At 41.0% G+C, this 26412-nt stretch overlaps 1 protein-coding gene across 2 annotated transcripts in view; it reads right to left on the bottom strand.

Moving 5' to 3' along the window:
- LOC122626229 overlaps positions 1 to 26412 on the bottom strand; it is a 32201-nt gene that overhangs the window by 5161 nt on the left and 628 nt on the right. For both annotated transcript variants that reach the window (XM_043806405.1, XM_043806406.1), the window contains exons 2-4: positions 21311 to 21396; positions 1863 to 2071; positions 386 to 521 (exon numbers count right to left, since the gene is read on the bottom strand). In XM_043806405.1, the coding sequence (XP_043662340.1) occupies positions 386 to 521; positions 1863 to 2071; positions 21311 to 21374 (409 nt within the window). In that variant the 5' untranslated portion in view covers positions 21375 to 21396. The remainder of the gene's footprint in view (positions 1 to 385; positions 522 to 1862; positions 2072 to 21310; positions 21397 to 26412) is intronic.

Here is a 26412-nt window from a genome sequence, read left to right as displayed (position 1 = left end):
GTTTTATGTCCACAATCCCCACACAAGTATTTTGAGTCCTTCCGAAAGGTCTTGGTCTGGTCTGGCCAATTGAATACGACAGTTGGTCAAGTTGGCAAGTTTGTCTCTGTATTTGACTCTGCCTGGGGAGAGCTTGACTTCTCTGACTTTTTCTTCGACTTGGGAAACACTCGAAATGAAAATTAATTTAGCTGAGCATTCACATTGCTGACAACCGAAATTAGTTTAATATGTGCCCCCAAGCCAAGTTAAAGCTTAAAGTTTCTTGGCTTATCGATTCCGTGCAACCTCTTTAACGAGTTTCACCAGATTCAGATAGCCCCTTCGACAATATGAGCGGAAATGTTTCGCAACTTATTTTCACGTGAATGCATTTTTCACTTACCAATAACTTCCAATTCGGCTGCCGCTATTAATGTATGAAATGAGGGCGCATCCGCCGATACTTCGCAACTGTATTTACCGGATGTAGCCATTGTTACCGCATCGAGCACCACTTGGCTCTCGTTCGAGGACACGCGCTGCAAAAAAGTTAACAAAAATTCAGGTGCCATGAGTGGAGGGTGATTTAAAACGTATATAAACTTTTTTAACTGTCCAGAGCGACCCTCTATTTATTTATACATATCGTTCTTGTTGGCCGTATGAAAAATTTCAACAAACGTATCTCGTTGGATTACTTCCGGCTTCCATTTATATTCTTTTTACTCATATTTAATAGGGGCTTGTAATAATAGTTTAAAATATGTGCCTGTTTTTTTAATGCTCGTACCAACATATTTATTTTCCTACCTTCTAGGAATCTTCAATAATTTCATTTATATCATTTATTACCTACAAATAAATGGATTATGCCATTCAATAATAACTTAATCATTCACTGGAATCCAGAAGTCTGGCTTGAAACACTCAGAATTATTGCCTTAAAAGCATTTGCACTTTTAAAACATTTTCGCTGGCATTCTAACCCGGTTTCAATGTTTTTATAAATTCTCGACTGTAAATTGCGCATTTTACTTTTTTGTATACTTTTTTCCTATTGGCAACCGAGTCTATTCTGCCACTATTTTCACTAGTTTCAATAAAGGAGAACTCTCCAAATAAAGAAATGAACTTTGGTCGTATTTTTGTCACATGAGTGAGATACAGAAATTGGAATGAAAAATACGGCAAACACACAAAAGCGGTAAGCAAATAAATAAAATGCCAACGTGTTTCTTTATACGCCTGAATAATTTTGAAACCAATTTAAAAATGCCAATATTTATTGAAAAATATTCCCGGCAATGCCCGAAGTGTTTCAAAAACTAAAAAGCATAGATCGAGACCCGAAAGGGAATAGGGAATGCAAAAGTTCAGCACACGGGGCCTCTGTTTTTCCGGCTCCCAACTGCCGTGAAGCGGAAGTTAAAAACCGTGTTTTGATTTGATTGCGCATTGAAATTTCACATGTGTCTGCCTCTGCTCGTTAACTGTAGCGTTTCGTTCGATTCGAATGCCCTGGAAATGCAAATGTTTTACATTGTTTAAGCCGCAACCCGTTTAGTTTAGTTTAATTTATTTGGCTTCGACTTTTGCTCCTGTTCCATCCGCTCTTTTATTGGCTTTGCAAATGGCATGGGAAAACTAAAATAAAAATCTACGGCCATAAAACAGTTTCCCATGCCAGATTTATTTGAATACCTAACAAAAGAGGTGTGATTTGGCGATATGATTTGAGTCGTTAAAGTGTTAAAACACGAGTAAATTGAATATTACGTATTACAATATATTTGTAATAATTCTTTTTCTAATTATCAATTTAAATAATAAAAGTGACAATTGCATTATGTTAATATGACAAAAAACGGGTTTGAACTTACTCTCACTTTGACTCCTGGGAAGTGAAAGACCTTCATGGGCGGCGTTTCCTTCGGAGTGTACCGGTAGAACTCTCGTCTGCCCTTGTACCACTTCACCGAGTACAGACTGTCATCCTCGATGTCATAGAAGCATTTCAGTATCGCCTTCTCACTACGCCGCACCGCGTGGGGAACTCGGACCCGGACATCCCGTAAAGCCGCGGTCATCTCTGAAATGGAACAATAACACGCCAAATGAAAAAGAACCCACACACAAATTATATTTAATTATTTAAAGCTGCCATGCTTTCCGCGAAAAGGGACTAAACAAACAAGCCCCGTGGGCCGTGTCTAATAGAAATCATCCGGAAGCGATAAAAAATCATCGCGATTCGCATATTTAATTCTCTGTTTGCTTTTATTTTATTATCATTTAATTCTTTTTAACAACGTTTCTTCGTTTCGGCCTAGGCCGTTGTGCATAATTTATTACGCACATTTTGTGTTTTATTATTTGGAGTTTTTATTAAATAAATCCCCAGCGGATTTTATTGACTCGACAATTCCCCAACATTTTTGGCCGAGCTTTTACCCTTTCGGTTCAGCTGGTACTTGAAATTCTTAGCGGCACTTTTATTAAATATATGGTCTCGAAAATGTAGAAATTCAACGGGGAATTCGACTATACAACTAAAATAACTGATGCGAATGCTACATATTTCTATTCCTGTTGTCTGCTGAAATTATAAAATATATTTACGTTTTTTAAATTTATTTTTAGTTGGAAGAGTGACTCGATATCGACCATCCGCTATTGGATTTAGAAATTTTAATATCCAGTCTGATCACGTATTGACATCGCTTTCGGCATGGTTTTGTGTTTTGTGCCACAAATCTCTAACTGACTGAACACTCACATGCCCATATGCTCGCCCATACGTATTGATAAAAATATATTTTCAGGATATGTCTGACATTTCTACGTATGTCTGGTTTCCTGTTTTACTGTCCCAATTTTTTTTCAATTTTATTTTTTTTGTCCCAGCTTGGCATTATACATCAGCTTATAACAGGCACAGGCAAAAACAGCCATTGTGTATTCAACCCACTCGCTCCCACCTCCTGGAATTTATTGTTTTTCACCAATAAAATATGAATAAATTGTTGGCTGATTATGTGAGATGAAATTAAAATTGATTTTATGTCCATGTCGTAAAAAATGCAACGCTGCTGAGAGGCCATCAAACATTTGTCACACATTCATAAACTCGGAGACAAGGTATTTGATTTTTTATATCTGGGATAAGCGCTTCACGGCAATTATATGTTTAATGCAAATATCTAATGTGCTTTTAAGTTTATAGGTGCATTGTAAAATGAATCCACATTGATTAGGTATTTGATACTTAAGGACTTGAGGTTGTTTTGTTAGTGAAATCTGTAACCAATTTGCTCGCGAGCCCTTTAACACCTGTCATGAGCCTAGGGCCACTTCAGATATGGAAACTCTCATTTGGATCCAATTACACAGCTCTCGGGACCCATTCTACCTGTGTTCGAGTCGAGTTACCATTATAAAGCGTTTTCCCCCGACTGCAACTCAATTCCCTTTCATTAGGTTAGACTCTCTTTTGTAGTTTCTCTGTCGTTTGGCGCCTTCTGCCTGCTGCCGTCTGTGGCTTCCATTTCATGCCACACTAAATAGACAAGGTTGCAACAATCCGGCAACAAATGAATGTCCAAACAGCCAGCACGAGCGTGGGAGGTGCTTTCTGAATCCCATCAAATAACTGTAATTGCAAAGTTTTTACAGCTAGACACGAGGAGTACGCCTATGCGCCCCCGAGCCCCCGAGCCTCTGGCCTCCAACCGCTCGCAAGGACAATGCACATGCAACCCCTCCATTTGGCGGATGGCCGAGCTAACGGGGCAGGGGGAAGCTGGAGGTCCCGCAGGACTCCTACGGAGGAGGTGGAACTACGTCCCCACAACGTGTGCAATAAATATGAATAACGAGCACAACGTGAGAGGCACACAAAGTAAAAACGAGACCGCACTCGGCATCGCAGTGTGGCAGTGAAAAGGCAGATTCAGCAGGGCCAGGGACTCATCCCGGCCATCCGAGCATCCGACCATCCGGCCCACTCTCTACTCCAAATCCTTGGAGAGCATCCAACCTCATTGTTGGCGACACGCGGCGGCAAATATTTGCTTCTGCCGCTGCCTTTTGTTTAAATCTTGTTTATGCAACATGCATGGCATATATTAAGAAGTGCCGACCAGACTCCAGTCTCGAGTGTCAAGCAAATGTCCAGCAGCGCTCTGATTTACACCCGGCCAGCATTACACCAGCATGTGGATCTGGGAATGGGAGTGCTCCAAGTGTCGCTTCGGTTAACAGATTGCTCTGCGGGTTGGTTACATTTGTGCAGGCCAAGGATTTCAGTTGGATTAGGCGACTGTCATATAATCGAATTGGATGGTGTACAGTGTACACTGTACATGGCCGTTGTGCACCTCCTTTTCCAACTCTTTTCCAAGGACACGTGCCCTATTCGAGTATTAATCGACTAAGTTTTTTCTAAATGCTTAAATATGGCCCCATTAAAATATAATAAATACCAATTATGATTTGATTTATTCTTTTTGGAAATTTAACTTAAATTTTGTGGAGAATGAATTAAATTTCGACCCTAGAATATCCTCTCTCAACTCTGCTGTTGAAATTATGACACTTTCTGTCAAAGCATATTTCGGAAACTTACGGCCAGCTAATTGAAAAGAGCAAAACTATGCAGAAGTAAGCTGAAAGTTTGGCCAGGACTATGACCCCATCTTGGCCATAATTTCCCTTCCACATGAACTCCCAGTCCGAGAGCAGAATTTGCCTGACTGACCACATAGTTTACACGAAGGAACCGGCAACTAACTAAGTATGAGTATCTTGGCCAAGTGAAGCAAAGTTTTCAAAGTACAAGTTTATGGAGCTTGGCTTTTGAGTAACACTTACTCCCATGCAACAGATGGACCCAAACTGCAAACTGGCATTTTAATTTTCCATTAGCAGGAAACTTGGGGTTGTTCAGCACTTAGCCCCTTAACCTCTGAAATATCATGGGGATGACTGGCGCCCAATACATCATAATTTGCGCTGACATTATGTAAAATCCTATTCCGCTGAAACCCAATACGATTCCCAGCTTTCACTCGCCCCTTTCTGGACCCATCCAGCACTATTAGTATCTCAACATTGTGCAGTCATTATTCAGTCAGATTTGACTGCCATCTGGGGTTATCAGCCTCCCGTTTCGAAAACAGAGGGAGGTTTATTCAGGCGGACTTGACGCCAACGCGTTGGGGATGCTGATGCGGATGCTCCTTCGTCCTTTGGGGGTGGCTTGAAAAATTGTTGACAATTTCAGCTTAATGCATTTTTATGTCACTTCTTCTGGTTTAGCGAAAATGAATGCTCCTGCTGTTGTTGTTTGTCCTGCACAAACACAAACACAAACACAGTCCCACTCCGTCAGTCACAGGCACATGAGCTGTAGTCCTTGCAATCGCAGAACCACCAATTCTGACCAAGTCGCCTCCCCCTTCTCCCGGATAGCTGGAGCCATTCAACGCCGACATCCAGGACTCAGTCAGTATCTGTGTCTGTGTCTGTGCCTGTCCTTTGTGTTCATTATGAAATTTAAGCACAAAAACCCGTGACAGTCTGGCCCGCCCTCCTCTTCTGTTTACGCTTAAAGAGTTGACTCCGTGGTGTTTGCTTTTTAATGGCACATTTTCCACTTTTCGGTTGGCTTAGGGGGATGCTTTATTACAATTTAACGTCTTCCGTTCAGTAATTGCGAACACATTCGCTGAAAGGTATAACCAATGCGGAACCACAAAGGTTTTCATTTTTATATGTTTATTTGTTAAACTTCCTGCAGTTTTAAGTAGATAGTGCCATACTCTTATTTCTACTGCATACTTTACGATGCCTTTAAGAACAAAAATAAACCCCTATTGATTTCCAATATTTAAATAATATCTTGATATTTCAGTCCATCTAAAGCCCCCTAAATCTTTAAAATCAGATAAAGGGTGACGCCATAAGAAATCCAACAAGTTTCAGCCAGTTCCTCTTAACGGCGCCAAGACCAAAGCCAACTTAACATCCTTGGCCATTTATTTAAAAACTAAATAAGACAAGCATCGCTAAATCGCCAACTAAGCTCATAAAATCCCACGAACAAGTGCCCAAGTGTAAAGCAACGTGGGAAATGTTCAAGTACGAAAAAAAAGTATAAAAGGAAAATAGATAGTAGGGTGGAACTAGGAGGAGGTTGCAGGGTAGAAGCTATGAAAAAGTGCAAGGATCAAACAGCTGAAAGTGAGGCACACTCGCGTAGCTGGGCTAAATAATAAAAGAAAATAGGAAAAGTAAAAATGCTGGCCTCTGGAATGAGTCGAAAAATGGGGGACCAGGGTATCACGTGGTGTCTGGTCTCCTTTTAAAGGGGGTTCCTTTCACAAGCCCTCGCCTACCGTTTCTAATCTAACACCAGAAAATTGTGCAGGAATTTGTTGCAATGAGCTTTTTATTATCCTTTTTCGATCTCACTTGTGTGTGTGTGGGCGAAATACCAGGTTTTCTCTCTTTTTTTTGACGATTTTTGCTCGCTTTTGCATTCATTTTCCAATGCGAAAGGCGAAAATTGCAGTGGTAGCATGTTTTTCCTCGCACGGAGCACAGGTGGAAATTTATACTGTTACCTTGTTGCCACGCCCCCAAACACACACACACACTAGCAGGGGGGTGGTGCGCCCAGACGTTCAAATTATTTGAGGATTTGTTACATTTTCCGGCTTTCTCTGCAATTTTTGTCCAGAAACCTATTTTATTTTTTACACAATTTGTCGCGGCAAGGCGGACAAAATGGGCCACACAAGTGTCTGCTAAATGGTCGTTTAGGCCGAGGGGAACTCTTTTTGTGGACTGGGTGGGTTCAAGGCTTCGTTTTTGTATTTTTGTCGTTTCCATTGCAAAAAGAGCTGCTGACTTGTTGACCTGTAAATAACTTGAGTTTAACGAACAGATTAACGTTCCAGATTTCCTTGCGAAATTTTATACATTTTTTGTGAGCTCCCATTGCACGGGGAATGAAAAACGATTGGGTGTTGGAATGGGAAAAATGTGCAACACAGATTTGCGAGTTGCTGAATAGAGTAAGTTAAGCTTTAGATTCATTTACGATGTTTAGATCGGCGATATAGGTTTTGCTTCTCATTGAACATTTATCCAAAAAACACTTTCTTTATGTTGTTCTTTATGTTAAGTATACCCAACTTAAAGAAAGTGTTTTTTGGATAAATGTTCTTTTCTGTTTTTAGTCCAAAACATTTATTAAAGAATTCGTTCTTTTCTTATCAGTTATGTAGAATTTTATTCCTGTCCAAGCCATAAAACAGGCAGTTATGCAAATTCAAACTATTTATCAAATTATTCATCAATCCATGTCCTTTGAAAGTATTCCACAATATCAGCTATAAGCAAAATAGAAACATTACCAAGCATCACCCATGACGGTTTATATATCTTTATTTTCTAATCTCACCCACTGAATAGAATTCACCCCCTAACGCCAACACCCCCAAACATATCCCATCTCGGGAGTAACCCTCCTTTCCCTTACAGAGTTGTAAGACGGAGACAGGAGGCACGCGTAATTTTTAATTTACCATGACATAAATCGTATAAAACTGTCAAAGTCACTGAGAGCACGAAGCAACAGCCTGTCCCTGCTGACTGCAGTGTCCTTTGTCCTTTGTCCTGCGACCTCCTTCGGGGCACAAATTACGTCCCAAATACACAGAAGGGTGTCGAGAGTCAACAGAGGAGCTGTCGAAAAAAAGGTAGAGGGGCCAATGAAGCGACTTCAAAACAAAGCAAAGCCCCCTCCTCCCACTAAACAGGATGTCGGCCCAGGACTCAGACTCGGGCAGTAATAAGTAAATCTCCAGCATGTGACGGCTATCAGAGGCACTTCCGCTTTCCAGGACCCCCTCGATGTGTGTATGTACGTAAGTAGTGTGTGGGTGTGTGTGTGTCCACCCACTCGCAAGTAAACCGAAACCATTTATATTTTATCTTGGCCTTGTCGTCGGTTCATGTGGAGCGAACTTCTCTAAAGTTGCCAGCTACTGTGAAATGAAGTTGCCAGTGCTCAGAATCTGGGGAATTCCCTCAAACATGTACGTGTGTGTGTCTTGGGCGGAAGTTGCAATTCCTGCCCTCGATGCCTATAAATTCAACTTAGTCTTTTGCGGAACTGCTCCGCCAGCCGCTTCAGTGGCTTTTGTTGCTTTGTCATGTTTTGTTATCCTATTTGTCCGGGCCAAAAGCAAGTCCGGCTCAGAGTCCAGAGTCCAGAGCCAGACCATCAGATTCAACGTACATTCTGGCTTGACTTAACACCCTGGCTGTTGATTTTCGGTCGAGGATTGCATTAGTTTAATTAGCTGAACAAAGGTGACAGCCAAGATAGATGCGGTCAATTTATTTGGCCTGGCTGAAAAGCCGGAGCTATAAACTTTGTCACTTTGCTTGCATTTTTAACGCAACTTGAGAGCTAAATAAATTAGAAATTGGGGATTGGAAAAACGTTGTTTAACAACAAACACTGGACAGGTGTCAAAGTATAACTAAAATATCTTTAAAAACAAGAAGTATAAACATACCCATTCATATTGAAAATCTGCTTTGGTGGAGTATTAAGCAAACCTAATTCGACTATATAGAGTCCTTTGGGTAAGTTTCTACCCTTTTCTGAAACTAAAATACTGGCAAGATGAATGGAGGAAAAAGGCATTGGGAGAGTAGCTCGGCAGAAGAGACTTGGATGGCATGTCTGGCGAAAACGCTGTGAGTGACATTATGATAACCCAATGACAGCTATTTGCCAAATCAGACATGTTAGCGGGTGGGAGGCTTTGTGTAAATCAATTGATTGGCAATGCGTTTTGATTGCCAGCCAAAATTTGGCCCGGACACGCGACGGGAGAGGGGGAGACTTGTGGCCGAGGGTGTATTGATTGGGTTTGGGTTATTGTGCGAGAGGAAGGAAGGGTCCTTCCCCCTTTTAATATATTATTGCTCGACATGCACTCGGAATCGGGCTTTATTGTCTAGGAATCAGCAGGCAATTCGTCCTTTGTCGAGGGGGACTGCGATAAATCCAAATGAATTGAAATTGCAAATTAAAGCGGCCTGCGTTAATTTCCACTTGCCTGCTGCAGTTCAATGACACAAATAACCCGAATGGAAAAATCGGAACCGGAGTTTTCTCTGCTTTCAAAAGGGGAAGTGGTGGCAGGCAATTTATTGAAAGACGAATTTCTGGCTCAGAGCTGACAGCCTTAATTCGCTTTGATTTGTTCAGCCTGGCGGGGAAACAAAATGTTCAATAAAAGTTTGCCTTTCAAATTCGAGCCAAGATTTCCCATGAATGGCAACGAGTTAGGCCAAGTTGGCTCAGACATTTGCGTTCTCTTTGAAAATGAGTAATTAATTGCTTGATATTTATGTAGAAACTTTGAGCTCGTATTTTCTAACTATCAAGCAACACCGCTAGTAATCAGAGCAATTTATTAGTTTATTTATTAAATGTATTCCAGCGAAATTTTCTGCGATTACAAGTGATTTATTAATTGTGAATTTAGCTGGATATCAAATCAAACTCTATAAAGTCATTTTATGAAATGTTTATGTTAATGTTTATTGGATCTTTTCATGGCCTTCAATTATATACATATTCATATAGTAAACCAAACAAGCCAATCTGAAAATCGGATCTTACTGCCGCTCTTAGACTCGCCGCCTTAAAGCCACTCAACCGAGTCATGTTTTTTGTGAGGCGAATGCAATATTCTCTTAGAAATATGCTTATCCTTCTGGATTATACAAATCCTTTTTCCCCTGCGAATATCCTTCGTACGCTGTTTTATGGCATGTTTTTCCTCTTGATTTATTTTAATATTTTATTATTTTCCTCGTTTGAAGCAGAATGCATTTGATTTGGTTCCTTCTCTTTGCCATACGGCTTTTAATATGCTTCTGTAAGTAGATTTCCCCATCCACATAGAAATTAGAATTTTTCTTCTACTTATTTGCTGCTCTTACATAGCTCGTGTTAAAATTAAAATAGTGAATCATAGGGAATTTTCCATGTCGTTCCTTTCCACTGCTCTAACTTATCACATTAAAAGTTAAGACAGATTAGTGGTTATCCCATATTTATACATTCCTTACTTTAAAAAAGTAGGAAATTAAGATATATCATAACATCGATGGCTGAAGGATAATATAAATATTTCGTTACTTTTATTATTCAGAATAATAAGTTCCTTATTTGCCTTGACCCGAATGGGTAATGTCAAATGCACTTTTTCCCAGTGCCGCAATGAAAAGGGGGTCAAAGTTAGCAGCAAATTAAACGCAAATTACCTGCCAGGAACACAATATCCAACTACCATATAGATATATGTATATATGTATACTTAGCTGTCTAGATATATGCATGCATCAAACATCAGGCAGTTTGACATTGCTTGGCCTACCAAATAAACGAGGCTCACCTGGTGTTTGGCCGGTTTGTTTGGGGGATGTGGGCTGTTTTTGGGGGCCGGACAATTACCGTTGAAGCCAGGAGGCAGACACCGCAGAACAATAGTTTCCTGTTTCCTGAGTGCTAAAGTTTTCATATGTCTGACCCATGGAACCGCACCCCTCCCAAGCCACCTTTTCCAATTTAACACCCACCGCCCCCAGGGTCATCCATGCTTTACGTGTTCCATGGGGGGAAATCATGCCGTATTTCATTTGCTCGCATGTTCGGAACTTTACACAGTAAAAAACATTAGGAAACTAAACCTAATTTAGTTATATAGTTTTTTCTTATTTATACTAGCAGAACATATAGCAAAAACATATTTTAAGCGCTTATTTGATTTAGAAACCTACGGATTTCATTTAAAGTTTAGATACAAATATTTAAATTTATTGTTATTAAAGGACATACTCCTTGCAGTGATGATTTACCTAGAGAGTATAAGAAGCTTAGGCCACCTACTAGAGCATTTTTAATGCAATTTTCACCTGGCCAGGGGATCTCCCTCCTAATCGCTCCTCACTCGCTGCCTTGACGTAATTACTAAATACTCTTGGCGTTCCCTCTGTCCTGGTCAGGTCCTTTTTCCTGCACTCTCCCTCCTCCTTCAGCTCCCTCGTCCTGCACTGCGTTCTTTGTTACTTATTTTCTTATCGCCTCGGATTTGTGCCCGCAAAATGCTTCGTGAGCTTTTGTTTGGAATTTGGCTAGCCCGGCTTTCATTTTTCTTATTTGTCTGGATATGGGTTTTGCCTCCACGTCTCCTCTCGTTTTCCTCGTTTTTCCTGTTTTTTTCTCAGCCGCCTGCGGTCTATTTTTGTTGGCATTCCCTAAGTACAAGCGTGTGCCATGTTTATTTTTAATTAATTTTCCCTAAGCAGTCTAAGACTTTGCCACGCCAAAATCTCCAGCAGGCCAGGGCGAACTCATTGCTGCTCTCGATTTAGTGCCTTCCTTCTCTTTTTCTTTTTGTTTTTGTTAATTTTTGCAATTTTCTACTTAATTACCTAACGGGTTTTTTGAGTGGGAGCCAGACTCTTCTGCCATTTGAGGCCACCCGCATAAATGTTAATTGCGGTAATTGCGAAAGACGAACAGAAGTTGCTAATTTTCTTGCAACTCGAATGTAGCGCCAGAATGCTAAAAATAATAGTAAACAATTTTTCCGTCTTCCATACTGTGTTATTTTTTATTGCATTAAAGGCTAGCACAGCCTTATAAAACGTATGGCGTTTCGTAGCAATTAATTAAAACTTGAGCGATAAAAGCTTATGATTCATTGCACAGTGTCTGTGCCAAGCCAGAATTCCTGTCGCATTCCGCTTAGCCCAGGATTCAATTCCAGGACGCTGGACTGTCGGAACGTTTCGCTAATCGTGCAAATTTCAAGCACAATTGAAGCCAGCTCAATTAAACCCACTGCCACGAAAGGAGATGCAAAGGGAAGGGGATTGGGGAAATCCTGTGGACTGGATTCCCCGGCCGAAAAAGCGCTCAAGGATTTCGTTTGGCCGGGCCAAATTAAGTTGAAATTAGCCAGTTTTAAAGTATAATGAGCGTATAAATGATTAATTGTTTTTTTCAGGAAACTGATAAGAGCAGGAGGGCGGGCTGGGCAGCCGCTTAATTAACTTTACCTTATTGACTGCGCGAATTAGTCTAATTGGTCACTTGTTAATCGACACCTGAGAGGCAAGGGCCCGTCAAGGTAGCTTTTTCTATAACATTTTTATTTGGAAAAATCAATGTCTGTCCCTAGACGCACTTCGCTGCCAGACCATTGAATGAAATTATCTTTGATCAATTCCCGAAAGCATTGTCAACAACAATTGAGACCGGTCTTTGGGGCATCTCAACGATTTGTCACAAAGCGATTTCTGCTTACTTTCACAATAATTCCATTTGTCCTTCTGATAGCGAACAACAAAAAAAACTTTTCCATTCTTTCCATTCTTTTTTGAGCAACCGCAAAGTTTCAATTACTTGAACTAATTTATTAATGTTGTTGAAATGTTATTCGGGGACTTGTATTCCGGCTGTGGGCTTCGGCATACTTTGTTGAATATTTTATGCGGAGGACGAAGAAGGAGTTGGTAAAGTTAGGGCTCTAAGAAATTTTCGAAAATTAAAATAACATTATATAGTTGCGATTCTTGCAAAGGCGATAGATGGAACTGCAAATTCCCATTTGGGGAACTGTTTATACTTAACCATCTTAAAGCAATATGTGGAAACACCCGAAATTATAATTTCTTTACTGAACTCCTTTTTTTTGCCACATAAGTGGCTGTCATGACTGCTAATTGATCGCTAATTTAGTTGGATTTTAAGGCTTGCCCCTGTCAGGCTTTGCGAAATCAATTTGGCTTTAATTAGCATGCCAGACATGCATGTGCTGGAAGCACTCATTTCACGGAGTGCCGAGAATAATAAAATGGCCAACTGTAGCTGCATAATTTTCGGCGTTAATTCAATTTAAACTTTTCGCAAGCAAACCGGAAGTTCACCCCGTCCACGTCCACGTCCACGCGGTGACCTTTTAATATTAAATATATTACAACGCTTCCGAAACTATATAGAAAATGCAGAGCTCCAGCGAAAATGTGTGCAACAGCTATGAAATATTTGACAAGCAAAGGAAAAACTTTGGCAGCGCACTACATAAAAAGCGGAAATGCCGCACCAATGGCATGGAGTGGCACGGAGTCAGAGTACTCAGACATCAGTGGAAACGCGTCTTGTCAGTGCGTCTATTGGCTGCCTGCCTTTTGCCGCGTTTTGAAGAGCCCCTCCCGCTGCGAGCATAAATAATAAATATGGCGTGTAGTAAATGTAAATGCGCCGTGGAAATTCCATAAATTCAAAGGCCCAGCTGCGCATTCCCTTCATGACATTTAACACTTTGGCAAACAGCAGCCCGGCGATCGGCGATTCGGTGGGGCGGCAAGTTAGCAAGCCATTCAAATGCACTTGAGATTCCTGGCGCAACAGCTGTGTCCTTTCGAGGACGAAACGCAAAGGATTCTCGTCAGCGATGGCAGCGTGACGTGATTGGCATGGCCAACTGCCAATAAAAGTTAGTTGGTTAGTTATCTTTGTTGCGAATGCAAAGTGATTAATGATGCTGATCCAATGTCATGAAACGTGTTCAGATTTTTGAGCTGGTTAGACTAGAGCAAAGCAAGGAAACTTGTCATTAATGGCATCTGTCGAAATCAAATATATTATATCTCCGGAAGCAGTTAAAGTCCGTCTCTGACACTATTTTTAAATGGAAAACTGAGACAAAAACTTTTATGGTGGAAGAAGGATAAGCCATTTTATTTCCTTCTTAGAAAAATTCTAGATATTTAAATCTAGATAGTAGATTTTGACCCACTTTTAAGTATCGCCTCACGATGCCATCTCCGCCGAGTCTAATGGAACTTCGCTGACTGGTTGGCGTGCGAAGGCGCCAAATCCAAATTAAATAAGATTTGTTTGGCTGCCGTTCAAAGATGCCGAAACGGCATTTCAGTTCGGCTCAGTTCCATTCCGTTCAGTTCAGGTCAGGTCAGGTCCTTCTGGCCACCCGCAGAATGTCTTTGCCACATCCTTGGGCCTCCGCCTCCGGCTTTAACTTTCGTTGATGGCACCGACCCGATGCCGCGCATTTTAATGAGTATAAAACACAGCCCGTTCGAGTTTGGGGCGTGAGATGTCGTTTTGTTTGCCAACAAACATGCGTCAAGTTCAAGTTGGCGTGTGAAAGGCAAGAAACCGCCTCTGTCAGAGCAAAAAAAAAAGAAAGGAAACGAAAAATCAAATAAAATCTGGAGGAAGCATACACGAGAAAGGGACAAAAGTTTTTATCATGACGTCTTGGCCTTAATTTCGAGTTTCAGTCTCGGCTTTCGAGGTTTCTGGTGTCGACCACATTGTGTCGCTTCGAATTGTTTGTGAGGCGGGGCTCGAGAAAAATGTGTTTAGAATGCGGAAAACTTGTTGAAAATTGAGTTTTGTGTGAAGTTATATTCATTGATTTGCGGCTTCATGTGGGTGGCTGGCTGCGGTTTCTCGGCGGAGAATTTGTGGAAGGAAGTTTGCGTTGCCAAGGACGTGTGGTTGCAAATTTGAGCATATGACAAAAGTTATACAGTTTACTGCTTGTCTAAATGGCTTACAACTCAATTAAATGTTTTAATATATATATTGTGCCTTATTAAATTACTGAAAATATTTTTTTATATTTTCTTAATGAAGCACACAAAACAACACACTCACTTGGCCTCTGATACTCAGCTCGAATGAAAACGCCCTTTGCCAATAACAGTAAAGTATGGTATCAATTAAATTGACAGTAATTCTTGGAGCTTACTTGCCACACTTTCCGATAAATCGAGCCAAGCCCCGACTCCCCTGGAATGTCAATTGCAATTGGCGAATGCCACAACTCCGGAAAGTTCCCCTGTGACCCGCTAGTGCCATTCGATACGTACGTGTTTATTGGAAACTCCGTTGCACGTTCATTATTTGAGGTCACAACAATAGTGAAAGCTCCGCCACGACGAAATGTGCAATAATTTTTAGCTGTGAAACTTTTGTTAGGAACGAAGCCCAAACATGTCGACATTACGACATTACGACATGGAGATGGAGATGGCATTGCAAGTGGGAATTTTTTAATCAATAACTTTGATTACTTTCCTAGTTGTCGCAGCAATTACGAGGTGTTTTGCAGGCGAGAGACGGACAGGGAGAGCTGTCAAGTTTATTAATTTGCCACTTGAGCGTTGTTGTTTTGCTGCAGTGTCTCGTAAATTGTTTAATGGCAAGTATTCATGGAAAAAGCTTTCATTAAGTTTTTAATGTCTGCAGGTGAAATGTGTGAGGGCGACGGTGAAAGGTTTGGAGCGTTGGTCACGTTTTGTGCCGTTTGTTGATTGCCCCAACTCGGGAGCGCCAGTAGTTGCACATGTGAAGGCGAGGTGGCCATTAAATATGCAGCACCACCTTTTCGCGCCCGAATCGAGACCCTTTCGCTCTCTGGGTTATGAATTGCAATGCATTTCGTAGTGGCAGTCAAAAAGGGCCAGCTTCCGAAGGAATTTACCTCCGGTGCCAGGGCTCCAGGCTCAGGGCAATGGAGTGAGTGAAAGAGACTTTGCTGGCAAGAAAACTCGCCGGAATATTATGTAAAACAATTTAGTATTTATTGAAAGTCAAGTTGAGTCTCCTTGAGAGCTGAAACACTTCTGGGCCACATCACAAGGAAGCCTTGACCCACTTAACAAAAATGCGAGATAAATCAGTCAGTTAGTGAATTCCTCAAAACCTACGCAATGCAACCATTATTTATGAAATTCCACAAATGCTACTCCATGCGAATTTACTCCGGAAACGAATGAATGCTGCAAACCCCACTCGTTACAATGTTGTTTATTGTTTCGAATAGAGGAGGAAGGTCATAATTTAATTAAAATTTCACCTGTAGGCGTATTTTTACTCTATAATCCCTCTTAGTAAAACCCGATTGGGCGGTAAAAGCGGGCTGTGGGCGGCTCAGTGGTTTGCTGCATAATGGAGGTGAAAATTGTTGTCTCTACGCCCCAGTTTGTGTTCGTATGCAGCGCTTTGGTGTTATGCGCCAGCCATTTTGCCCACGTAGATATTAATAACGATTATTAACTATTTGCAAGCGTGGCAAGGAACAGGATCAACAGCAACAACACCAACAATAACAGCACAGGATAATGGCTGGTGTACATACATGCGTATATTAAAATTCTCGAGCATGCAAATCTGTCGCGAGCCCGAGGGCAATCCAGATAATTAGTGTGTTTTAAAAACAATAACGTGCCGCAGGGGTCTTAAACATGATTTATATAATGTCCTTTATGAACTCGCCCCTTTGAAATGCGCTCTAGGCTACATGGGTGAAGTTCAAGGGCTTAAAATCGTCTTATCTCTACTGGAATTTGGTAATTACATGATTTTAAATCTAAAATTCGATTTATTTTATAGGATTATGGACTGGCTTATATACAATCAGATTTATTATTAGCATATAAACGTAGTATAGAAAATTAGCACCTCTACATACATGAAGTACAGGAGGAAACAATTCTGTTTGTAGCCCTACAAATTAAACCGTAGCTAAAAATAAATAAATACGATTGTGTACTTGGGTCAAATTGTTGCACATTCATAAAAATGTTTCGCATATCTAGTTTTTTCAGCCAACTACGATAATTTAAGGAAGCGTTTTAGCAGCCAACAGCTGCATTGGCATTGGCATTCCAGCTGCATAGCTGCATTTTGTCAAACTAACACGTCGTTTTCCGGTGAATAGTTTAGGAGCTCAAACCCCAAACACTAACCGATGCCAATGACCGGGGTCAGATGGGAACCCTAATGGTCGCACGGGGCACGCACTCGCACACAGGCGAGATTGTTTCCTGTTATTATGCAAATTTCTCCATGGCTCACCCGCAGGCACATGCCATGGAAATAGTTTTCCTTTCCGAGGGTTTGCATCCCCGGATTGACCTTACCAGAGCAATTAAGCCGCTTAACCCATGGCTGCAGCCATATTTCGCAGCCCCTCTTGCGATGGGACGTCGCCATAAAAATTGTTAAGCTTCGTCCCATCCGCTTGACAACGAAAACGAAGCGAAAATGAAAAATAAAATGGCCAAAAACATTTGACCGTTACAGCTGCAGTTTGTCAGTCGTGGCTAAAGCTTCAATTTGTTTCCTCATCCCCCCGCCCCTCTTCTCCACGTTTTTGGACCGCTTTTTTGCTCTTAGCCGAATCGAGATTTTCATGCATTTTATGTAACGATCCGAGCCACCTTCCTACCAACGCCCCCACACAGGTTCCTGCATCAATAATAGTTGTTCGGGGCTTCCATAGGTGCACTGGGGGAAAAAACACAATCGAAATTTGCATGCAACATTTTGCAGAAATAGTAGGTTCTTTTCACACAACTTGTTTTGGAAAATGAACTCAACCGTTAGAGCTAATATTGGGTGTCCGATTTAATGCAAATTATATTCTAATTTTTATGCTAACGAAATTCATAGGTATAGAATATGATTTTCATATGTCCTACGATCTATTATTATCTATCCAAGTTTAAATCTTAAATTTAGGGATTTCAGTTTGGTTTCCGTGTGTCCGTGTTTGTTGGCCTGGTATATTCTCGCTTTTCGTTTGGTTTTGGCTACGCTTTTTTAGTAAACGAGGACTCAAATCGAAATTCCCAACACTCAGGCAGAGCTGAGCTTATTCATATTTTGCAGTTCCCCTCGTCCATTGATTTGCCTGTTAGTTTTAAGTATGCCATGCGAAAGGAGAAGCCGAGTCAAGCATCCTTTGAGGGGGGAACAGCGTGCGGTGGCTCGTCTCGAGTGGAAAAGTGGTTGGCGAGATGACATCGGATCCGGAATTCTACGCCACGGAATGCACTGTAATTGGTTCGATAATATATACAGGAATTGATTTCCAACCAAAGAGGTTGCCTCGATGGAGCTTTAATTAAAGACAGGATGAAGCTGCCACTTGAAGCGTTTGTGTTCTGTGTGGTGCTGTTGTAGGGAAGCGATTAATTGATTTCTTGCACTGAAATCAAGATACTTTAAAGGTATCAGTAGGATTGAATTCGCAAGACCCGAGACTTTAATTAAATCCAAATCCTACATGATGTGGGGTACCCAATTAATATTAATCGTAAATACAAATGTTCCCAAGCTGATCAATCATAATTTATTGTTTTCCCTGGACTAATGGCCAAAGCACCATGATTCTAGTAACCCCAATAGAGGAAAATCAATAAACTCTGTGAAAGCCACACCTTTCCATTTAGCTGACCTTCCGGACCCTTGCAATTTAAATCACATTTGCGGCTAATACAAATTACCACCTATTGTGCCCAGTAGTCACTAATTTCGGAGAAAGCCCCCAAATAAATGACAATTTCCCCAAACATCAAGACATTAACGCGACTTTTGAAACAAGCTGAAGTGGAAATAATATTGTCACAAATTTGCAAGCACTCTCGGCAGGTGGCATATAGTTATTAAAAGCAAATCAAGTGCAAGACCGATTTACGTAGCCCCAGACTAATTAGCCCATTGTGTACTAAGCTACGAAGGGGAACTGAATCCCGCTCCAGAAACCTCTAAAGTGGTACTACAAAAACATTTTGCTGTTTCCCCGATTGCTGTGCGTGTTGGAGATTTCTATCAGGGCCCGTGAATTGTGGGTGTTCTGGGAGTTCTGTTCTGTGGGTGGTTCTGAAGGTCCCCGATGTGGGGTACAATGTCGTCGTCTACAGCGAGTGCACTTGGGCCCGGCTCGATAATGGCAGGTTAATAAACGATTTTGTGCGACACTGAACGTATGGCCAGACGCAGACGACCAGGTGTGGGCAGTGTTGTGCCCTTAGTCCTTTTTGCATGGCTAATGTCCGACCTACGTCCCGCCCATTGAAGGCTCTACCGAAACACGTGGGCGGTCTCTCCTTTCGATGCACGGCTTGTGTGCACTGAATCACGGTTCAATGGGGCTTATTTCGAAAATACGAAGAAGGTATTGGCGACTCCAAGCAAAGGACAATAAATGGCCATCAACCTTTGTGACTTATGAATAAAGTTGAGAGCTTTACTTACTTATTTGCTAAACACAACTTAAACTCAAATATTTAGTATTCCATTCGTACTTATATAATACATAGGTATAAAGTCACTGCAGTTATATTAATAAACTAAATATTTCTAGATAAGTGAGTGGTGCACATTAAAATGCAAAGAAACTGAAAATGAATACTTGGCAAAAATGGTAAAATTTGGTTAGAATAATGTAGACGATATCCAAGTAAATAAAATGTTCATTGTGTGACAACTAACATAATAACATGTGCATTTAAGTTTCCTTGCTGACTATTTGCACCTTTATCGTTCTTAGTCTAACTTTTGTAATCCCATTTTTAGTCGGCTTTAAGCCGGCGTTATTTTGTCTACAGCCTGCAGGGAAAATAGGGAAAATAGGGAAAGCTAAGCCAGACAGTCACTTGTCACAGCATCTACAGTATCTCCATCCTACACAGCATCTACAGCCTACACAGCATACACACAAGTAGTGGGACACACTACTAAATAATGCCCAAAAAGGTATGCTACACGAAACAAATGCCAGGCACGTTGGAGGCATTTATCAAGAGTCCTCGCATCCACCTACCTACAGATGTCGTGTTGGGGAGCGGGGAGGGAAGGAGCTGGGGAAAAGGATAACAGGCCCAAATCCAGATCGCTGCGAGTGACAAAGAGTCGAAAATTTCAGTCACGCGAAGGGCTTAAATGTCGTTTGATGTATTCGCCGTCATTTAGGTTTCTGTTGATGGAGTGGGCGATGGATATAGTTATATACTCGTATACTCGTGTATTGGAGAAAAATCAACTGTCAGCTCCCGGTTCTGCCGATAGAGAAATGCCTACGACTTGGGCCGAAGGCAAATGCGTTTGTGTGATACATTCGCCGCTTCATTGACATGTGTCCTGTGCCCCGTGTCCTGTGTCCTGGCAGTCTGCTCCTGGAGCTGAAGATCTGCATCTGCAGACAGGACTTGAATCTTGAATCTGCGGCGCACGTCCAAGGGTTAAGGCCAGGTGAATGGCGGTGGTGGCAGCAACTTGTGTGATTTATTGAATAAATCAGTTTGGAAGCCTTCTTCTCCCAGCAGATGCTGAAATATTTATGTGTTCGTTCGTTCGACTGTGCGTGCGGTTCCTGAAATTTATGTGCGATGGTAAATAAAATGAGACCTCCAGCGGCGGCGAAAGCCGCAAAGACGAGGCAATAAAAATTTGAAGTGTGTGTAAAGCGCGGCCAGATATAATCTCATATAGTAGGTAGGTGTTTTCGAACCTCGGAAAGCAGGAGAGCAGAAGACGATGACAGCATGAGTTATTGGCTTAAAGTATTGAGATTTGAGTGTGGCCGCACTCTAAATCAAATTTAAGAGTTATGTGGTGATGTATAAGCTCATATATATTATGTTTGCGAAAATGATTAGCATAATTTATGCTTCAGTTTTTTGCACAGTTAAATATTGCAAAATATTCCGGGTATTTTGTATGCACGTGTACTTTAAATGCGAACAGCTCTGAAGCGGGTTTTCAAAATTAAATCGCAGTAAATTAAGTTTCCGTGTGTTAGTTGAATTAAGTGTAGTATAAATAAAGTTTTAAAACCTCCGCCAAAGAGGCTTACTTTTTATACTCGCTAATCTCATATTCTATCTAGACTTAACTACAATTAGGGCTATTAAACTATTTTCCATGAATTATTTATATCGACTTCATGAAATAAATTTACAGCGTTTTATATTCGCCGAGTGTCATAAGTTCAAATCAGCCTCATTTCTATGGCATCACATTTAATCACAACTAATTAACATTTGGGCTGTGAACCAAGATTGACAGGGTGAAACTGAAAACATAATCAATGCGCACAATTGTTTTATTTTTTTCCCTTTCAGTCATAATTGCATTTCAATGTTTCCCATCAGTTCAATTCAATAATTTCGCATTTTTTAGTCGCAGGTTTTTCCATAGGAGTTGCATTCTTCTGTATTATTTAAAAATAATTTTTACTTTTTAATTTTACTAAAACGATTTAAAAGGTATAATACTATGAATATACCGCTGCTTTTCAATCCCAGCTTGACATAAACGAGCCATAAATTGCCGCTAACAGATTTTGATTTTGTGTAAACATTTGTAGGTAAATTTGCCCATTTGTCTATTTGAAATAATGTGCAATCTACTTACCCAATGTGAGCGCCAGAAGTATTGTGGTCAATGCCGTTTGATAGGCATTTTGTGGAAACCGCATGTTGCTAGTTGATCGTATGGTTCTGAAATGAGGACATTGTGTGTTTAATTTCGTAAGAATGTTTAATGATTTATTGATTTATTATAGGCTTAAAAAACCGAAAAGTATATTTTCCTTTTCAGGACAGAAGCGTACTTATTCTTTAAAAATGTAAAACTAATAGGTAGTGAAAACGTAAGCCATTTGATGCCTTAAGACCCAACCGCAAAATGCCGAAATGTGGCCAGACAACAACTTCGGTTCTTAATGCGTTAAACTTTGCCTGCAACACGTAACTCTCGTTGGCCAATGCAACCAACTGGGCCGACTGCTTTCTTGGGGCAGGTGTTGCAAAGTGAGTTTCTTATAGTCACTACTTTGGCCGAAAGTATTGAAAGCAATTTCGTAATCACAAGGAACGGAACAAGGGGAAACTGTATAAAGTAATAACTATAAAGAAAACTGCAGCGATTTTCCTCGTCCCACACATACACTCGTACATAGCCGAAAAGCCGGAGTAAAAAGTTTTCCATTAACGGGGAGGGGGGAGTGTCCAAAAAACACATTGTTGTCTAACTGCACATCAAATGTTGCTTCCTTCGAGGCCGTGAGCATACCATTTTTCAATAGATTCTTTGCTCCTATTTCGGAGCCCCTTTCGAGTTGAAAATCGGATTATAATAATCCCCTGGCCGGGGGATTCGATGGAGAAACTTTAACAAGTTGTAATCTTTTATGGCAGCAAATTGTATTACAGAATCGAGCCAAAAATGGCAGTCCAAGGAGATCTCGCATGCGAATTTCCTGTGCTGCTCACATGGCCCAAAGACGCCACCAAATGGCTATACAGTGTACACTCCATTAACTTTGCAGGACCCTGTCTTAATTGCTTTGGCTTCATTAGGGTCAGCACAAAACTAACCCAGAAAGGCGGAGAATTGGGTAAAAACTTTCAAGTTTTTAATTTATGCATTGACAAACTCGACCGACGGAGTGCGACAAACAAAGCGGCCAAGTCTGCCACCAATGCGATAAGCCGCAAACTGCACTTCCAGACGTTCTGCTGCTTTTCGTTTTCCTTTTCCTTTTATCTCTTTCAGCAGACAAGAAAACCGAAAAGAAGGACATTATAAAAATCAGCTGCCCTTAAAGCCCTGTACCGTTTGTTAATTGCATCTGGCGGAAAGTTAACTAACGAAGTGAAGGAAACAGATTCTTAGTCTCCCCTTTTCTATTGTACTGGAAACGGGTGTAATCGGGAGTCTGAATGAGCTTAACGATTTTCCGGACTTGGAAAAATGCACAATGTCAACGAGTGGGAAATAAAATATTTATTTAAGAGTGTGTTCATATTTCTTTTCTAGTATTCCTTAGCAAGTATGTACATATTAAGCAACAATTTGGTTACAATTAGCAAAGAGTGTAATGCTAAACAGTCAACTACTCTCATTCATTTCGTTGCAATTTCGAGCGGAAGATTTTGATTTTTCAATTCAAAGTGAGTATATAAATGCTGAAAGAGTCATGCAATCGCAATAATCCTGCTTCCTTCATTTAGGGCAATTTGCAAAACAATCATTGCAATAAATACGTCCAGTCATACACAAAATTTGCCATGACATCTGCTGCTGTGGAGTCTGTTGCCTTTCACAGATTGCTCGATTACAAAACAACTACGAACTACGATTACAATGGCAAGTAAATACATTTTTAAAACCACCAAGATAGATTGCTGGGCGATGCGAGCTAAATCAAAATGGGTTTGCTGAGAGGAAGGGACCGATTAAACCGCTTTAAGCCTTCAAAGGCATAAGGCAAAACACACATACAGATACACATACTCGTGCAGAGAACACGATGGAGTTGCACAGAACTTGTGAAAATTGGTAAACAATTTATGTGGTCAAATAAAATTGCACCGCAGTGAAGCACTGCAGGAGCAGAAAAGCCAGACACCACAACAGGAGCAGAAACAAATTTATGACCGCTCAGTCCAATACCAGAAAACTCGCAAAACTTCCGCCACAGAAAGAGGAATATTTTGCAATATGAGCAGAGGCGCAGTTGCTGAATAATGCGCGTCCCCCATATTTTGTGGATTAATTATGGCGTACTTGGAAATTGAAGTCCTTGGATATGATGAAATGTGTTTTTTATAAGCATTTTCAATAAAAGAATGCTCTTTGTTTATGCTCTATAAGTTATATTCCCCTTCATAATTTGCGTGCCCACGCTTCTGGGCATCGGCAATAACTGCATGATGCAGATACCAAAAACCCAGGAGAAGCCCGAGAACTGAAGTGAGTTTGTGGGGGGCAAGAGAAGAACCATTCAAGGATATAAATTACATGCTTAGCTACTCGTAGTTTCCCTATCCCGATTCGCCCGCTCATATGCAAAAGTTTTCCCCAATTCTTACTTTTTTGTGCAGTTTTGGATTTTTGTTGCACAGATTATGAAATAAATTTCCACATGCCACAACATTTTCGCAGCCGCAAAGGAACAACAAATATGCTAGGTACAGATACTTCTCCCACCCCTGGCAAATGTTGCACTTGAGATGCGCCTTTAGCGCCAAAAAGCAGGAAAGGGGCCTTGGATTACACTCACACTCCCACTCCCACACCGCAGTCAAGGGAGCCACTCGAGATCCTTGAAATTGGAGAACTAGTGGCTATGCCAATAACAACAATGCATTTGCATATGAGATATTTTTCAATAGCCCAAAGGTCCCTTGTACCCCCATGTTTTCGTACTTGTACTTGTTGGGGCGAAGTTTGAGTCGGTGCAAGATTTGCGATGTGGCGGAAAGAAATTTGTTCATCCCGACAGAAAAAAAATTGTAAAGTTCCTTCTATCCATATATCACATGAGATAAAAATTAAAACTGGGAATCGTGCAAAAGTTTTTCGCGAGCAGACAGCCTGCTCTTAGAAGTTGACTGAAATCAAAGAAATTTGAACTTAAATAAATAGTTGTATCTTTCTTGTCTCTATAATATTATATAATATTTATATTCCACATAAATAAAGGAATATCTGTATTATAATTGCCAATTTAGAGAAAACATTTCCTAATTTGTTATAATTAGCAAACTTGTTGTCTTCAAATCAAAATCATGTGTACAAATGATAAGGAAATTGAATTAAGTTTTCCATTTTAAATTCAAATTTATTTCTCAACAGAAAGGTAATAAATAAGTTCGGCGCATAATAGGATAAGCATTTAATTATCCAATAAATATTAAATGCCAGCCAGAAACCAAGCCTAACCCAGTTATGCCAATACTAATTGAATAAATCCTTGGTCATTTCACCAGCTTTTGTAGATCAAAGCTCAAGCGGGATAACGAAGCCATGTATTTGCCAGGAAATTCCTTTCGGACTAGCAGAAACCATTGCTTGAGTATACACGCACATAAGCTGCCTAACAAATAAGTAAAAATTAATAAGAAAACAGAATTGCGGGGCATTTGCTAAAAACTAATTAACACCCACGCCTAAGTTCCTCTTTCGCATTTTCTCCTGAATTTCGCAGTGCCTCCGCTCAGCGTTCTTTTTCATAAGCCACAGCACTTGCAGCGGGCCCAAATGGTTAAAAAACAACGATAATAAAAGAGCCGGGCTATAAGTGAAATGCCTGGTCGAGAGAAGAATGCGACACCGTTGCAGGTGGCAGTAAAAAATGGCTGAAATTTCTCCAGCTCAACGCGAACTGGCGAAAGGAGCCGCCGGTCATCCGAGGCTCAGATCAGGACACAGCTCATTAAACGCTGGTCACAGGCCACCTCTCTCGGCGGATATTACACAGCCAAAATTTTAAATATAAGGAAGAGCTGTCCACAGGATTCCACGCCATTTATTTATGCCAATATTATCCTGTCAGTTTTATTTGAATTAAAACTATGACCATTTTAAAATCCGACGGTGGCTTTTTTACTGGACTTTAAAATCTGATGGTTTGCCATGTAAAATAATAAGAATCCAAAAGGGAACTCTTTTACTGTAACCGTAATAATGGAGTGCAAAAGAATTACATATTTCCTTATAGCAATGACTTATGACAAAAGTTTCGTGGATTTGTGGAAAAGTATGACGTAAATTGTTTGAGAGTTGTATATTCCTTCCATATAAAGAATCACTTTTGTTTTAGGACAGTTGGTTTAATAGCTTCTTTTGAAATATGCATATGCTCTCAAACAAAACACCGCCCACCTTTTTTGCACAGTGTGCTCCTGTTTGCTTGGTCCAATTGTTATTTTTAAGCCGGTCGTAGGATAATCCGAAAGGCTGGCGACGACTTAATGTGCCCCTTGGCTGTGCTAAATAGCTTTCATTATTTACTTTATTCTCCCATAAAGCGTGCGAAAAAGTTTGGTCTTTTGGCCATTTTACGGAGCTGTGGAAATCCAACGGCAAAAACAGAGCAGGATATGGAAAACTGCAGAGATAGACTGCGAAATAAATGTTACTGCTCGTCGGGTTAACGGAGTTCTCGTTTTGTTTTGGAACTTTTTCGACTCAGCTGCTTGTGGCCACTTGCCAGCACTTTTCTTCGTCCTTCGGCCTTCGCCTTTTCCTGCCCCTCCCCCTCCTCCGGCAGCAATAAATCATTTCACATATCAATCAGTCAATCAAATAAATGTTTGACTCCGCCCAACTGACTGCCGCTCCCTCAGCTCCCTCAGATATTGATTGTCCCACTAAATACAATTTTTGCCTAGTCAGTGGGTTGCCCGAAAGTGAGGATGAAAACTCTGCCAGGCAGTTGACATTTTCCATCAACAAAAAATGGGCAAATCGAAGCAGCGGGCTGAGCTCAAGAAATCCAACATTGTTGCCTAGTTCCCCGGCAACCATGGGAAATGTTTACCAAAAGGAGGAGCCCGAGGTCCCGGAGACACGCTCCCTGGCAATTGACAAGTTTTGTTTGCCTGCTGGATGAGACGGGGCACGCCCTTCTGCACATCTGCACATCTTCCGGCTTATCTTCCGCTGGCTGGGATGTGAAAGGATACCCCTGGAACCCTCAAATTGCCTTGCCAGGAGCAGGGACATGG

The sequence above is a fragment of the Drosophila teissieri genome, chromosome 2L (assembly GCF_016746235.2).
Source record: "Drosophila teissieri strain GT53w chromosome 2L, Prin_Dtei_1.1, whole genome shotgun sequence".
In the NCBI taxonomy this organism is placed as follows: Eukaryota; Metazoa; Arthropoda; class Insecta; order Diptera; family Drosophilidae; genus Drosophila; species Drosophila teissieri.
This window is presented reverse-complemented; position numbering and strand designations above follow the sequence as displayed.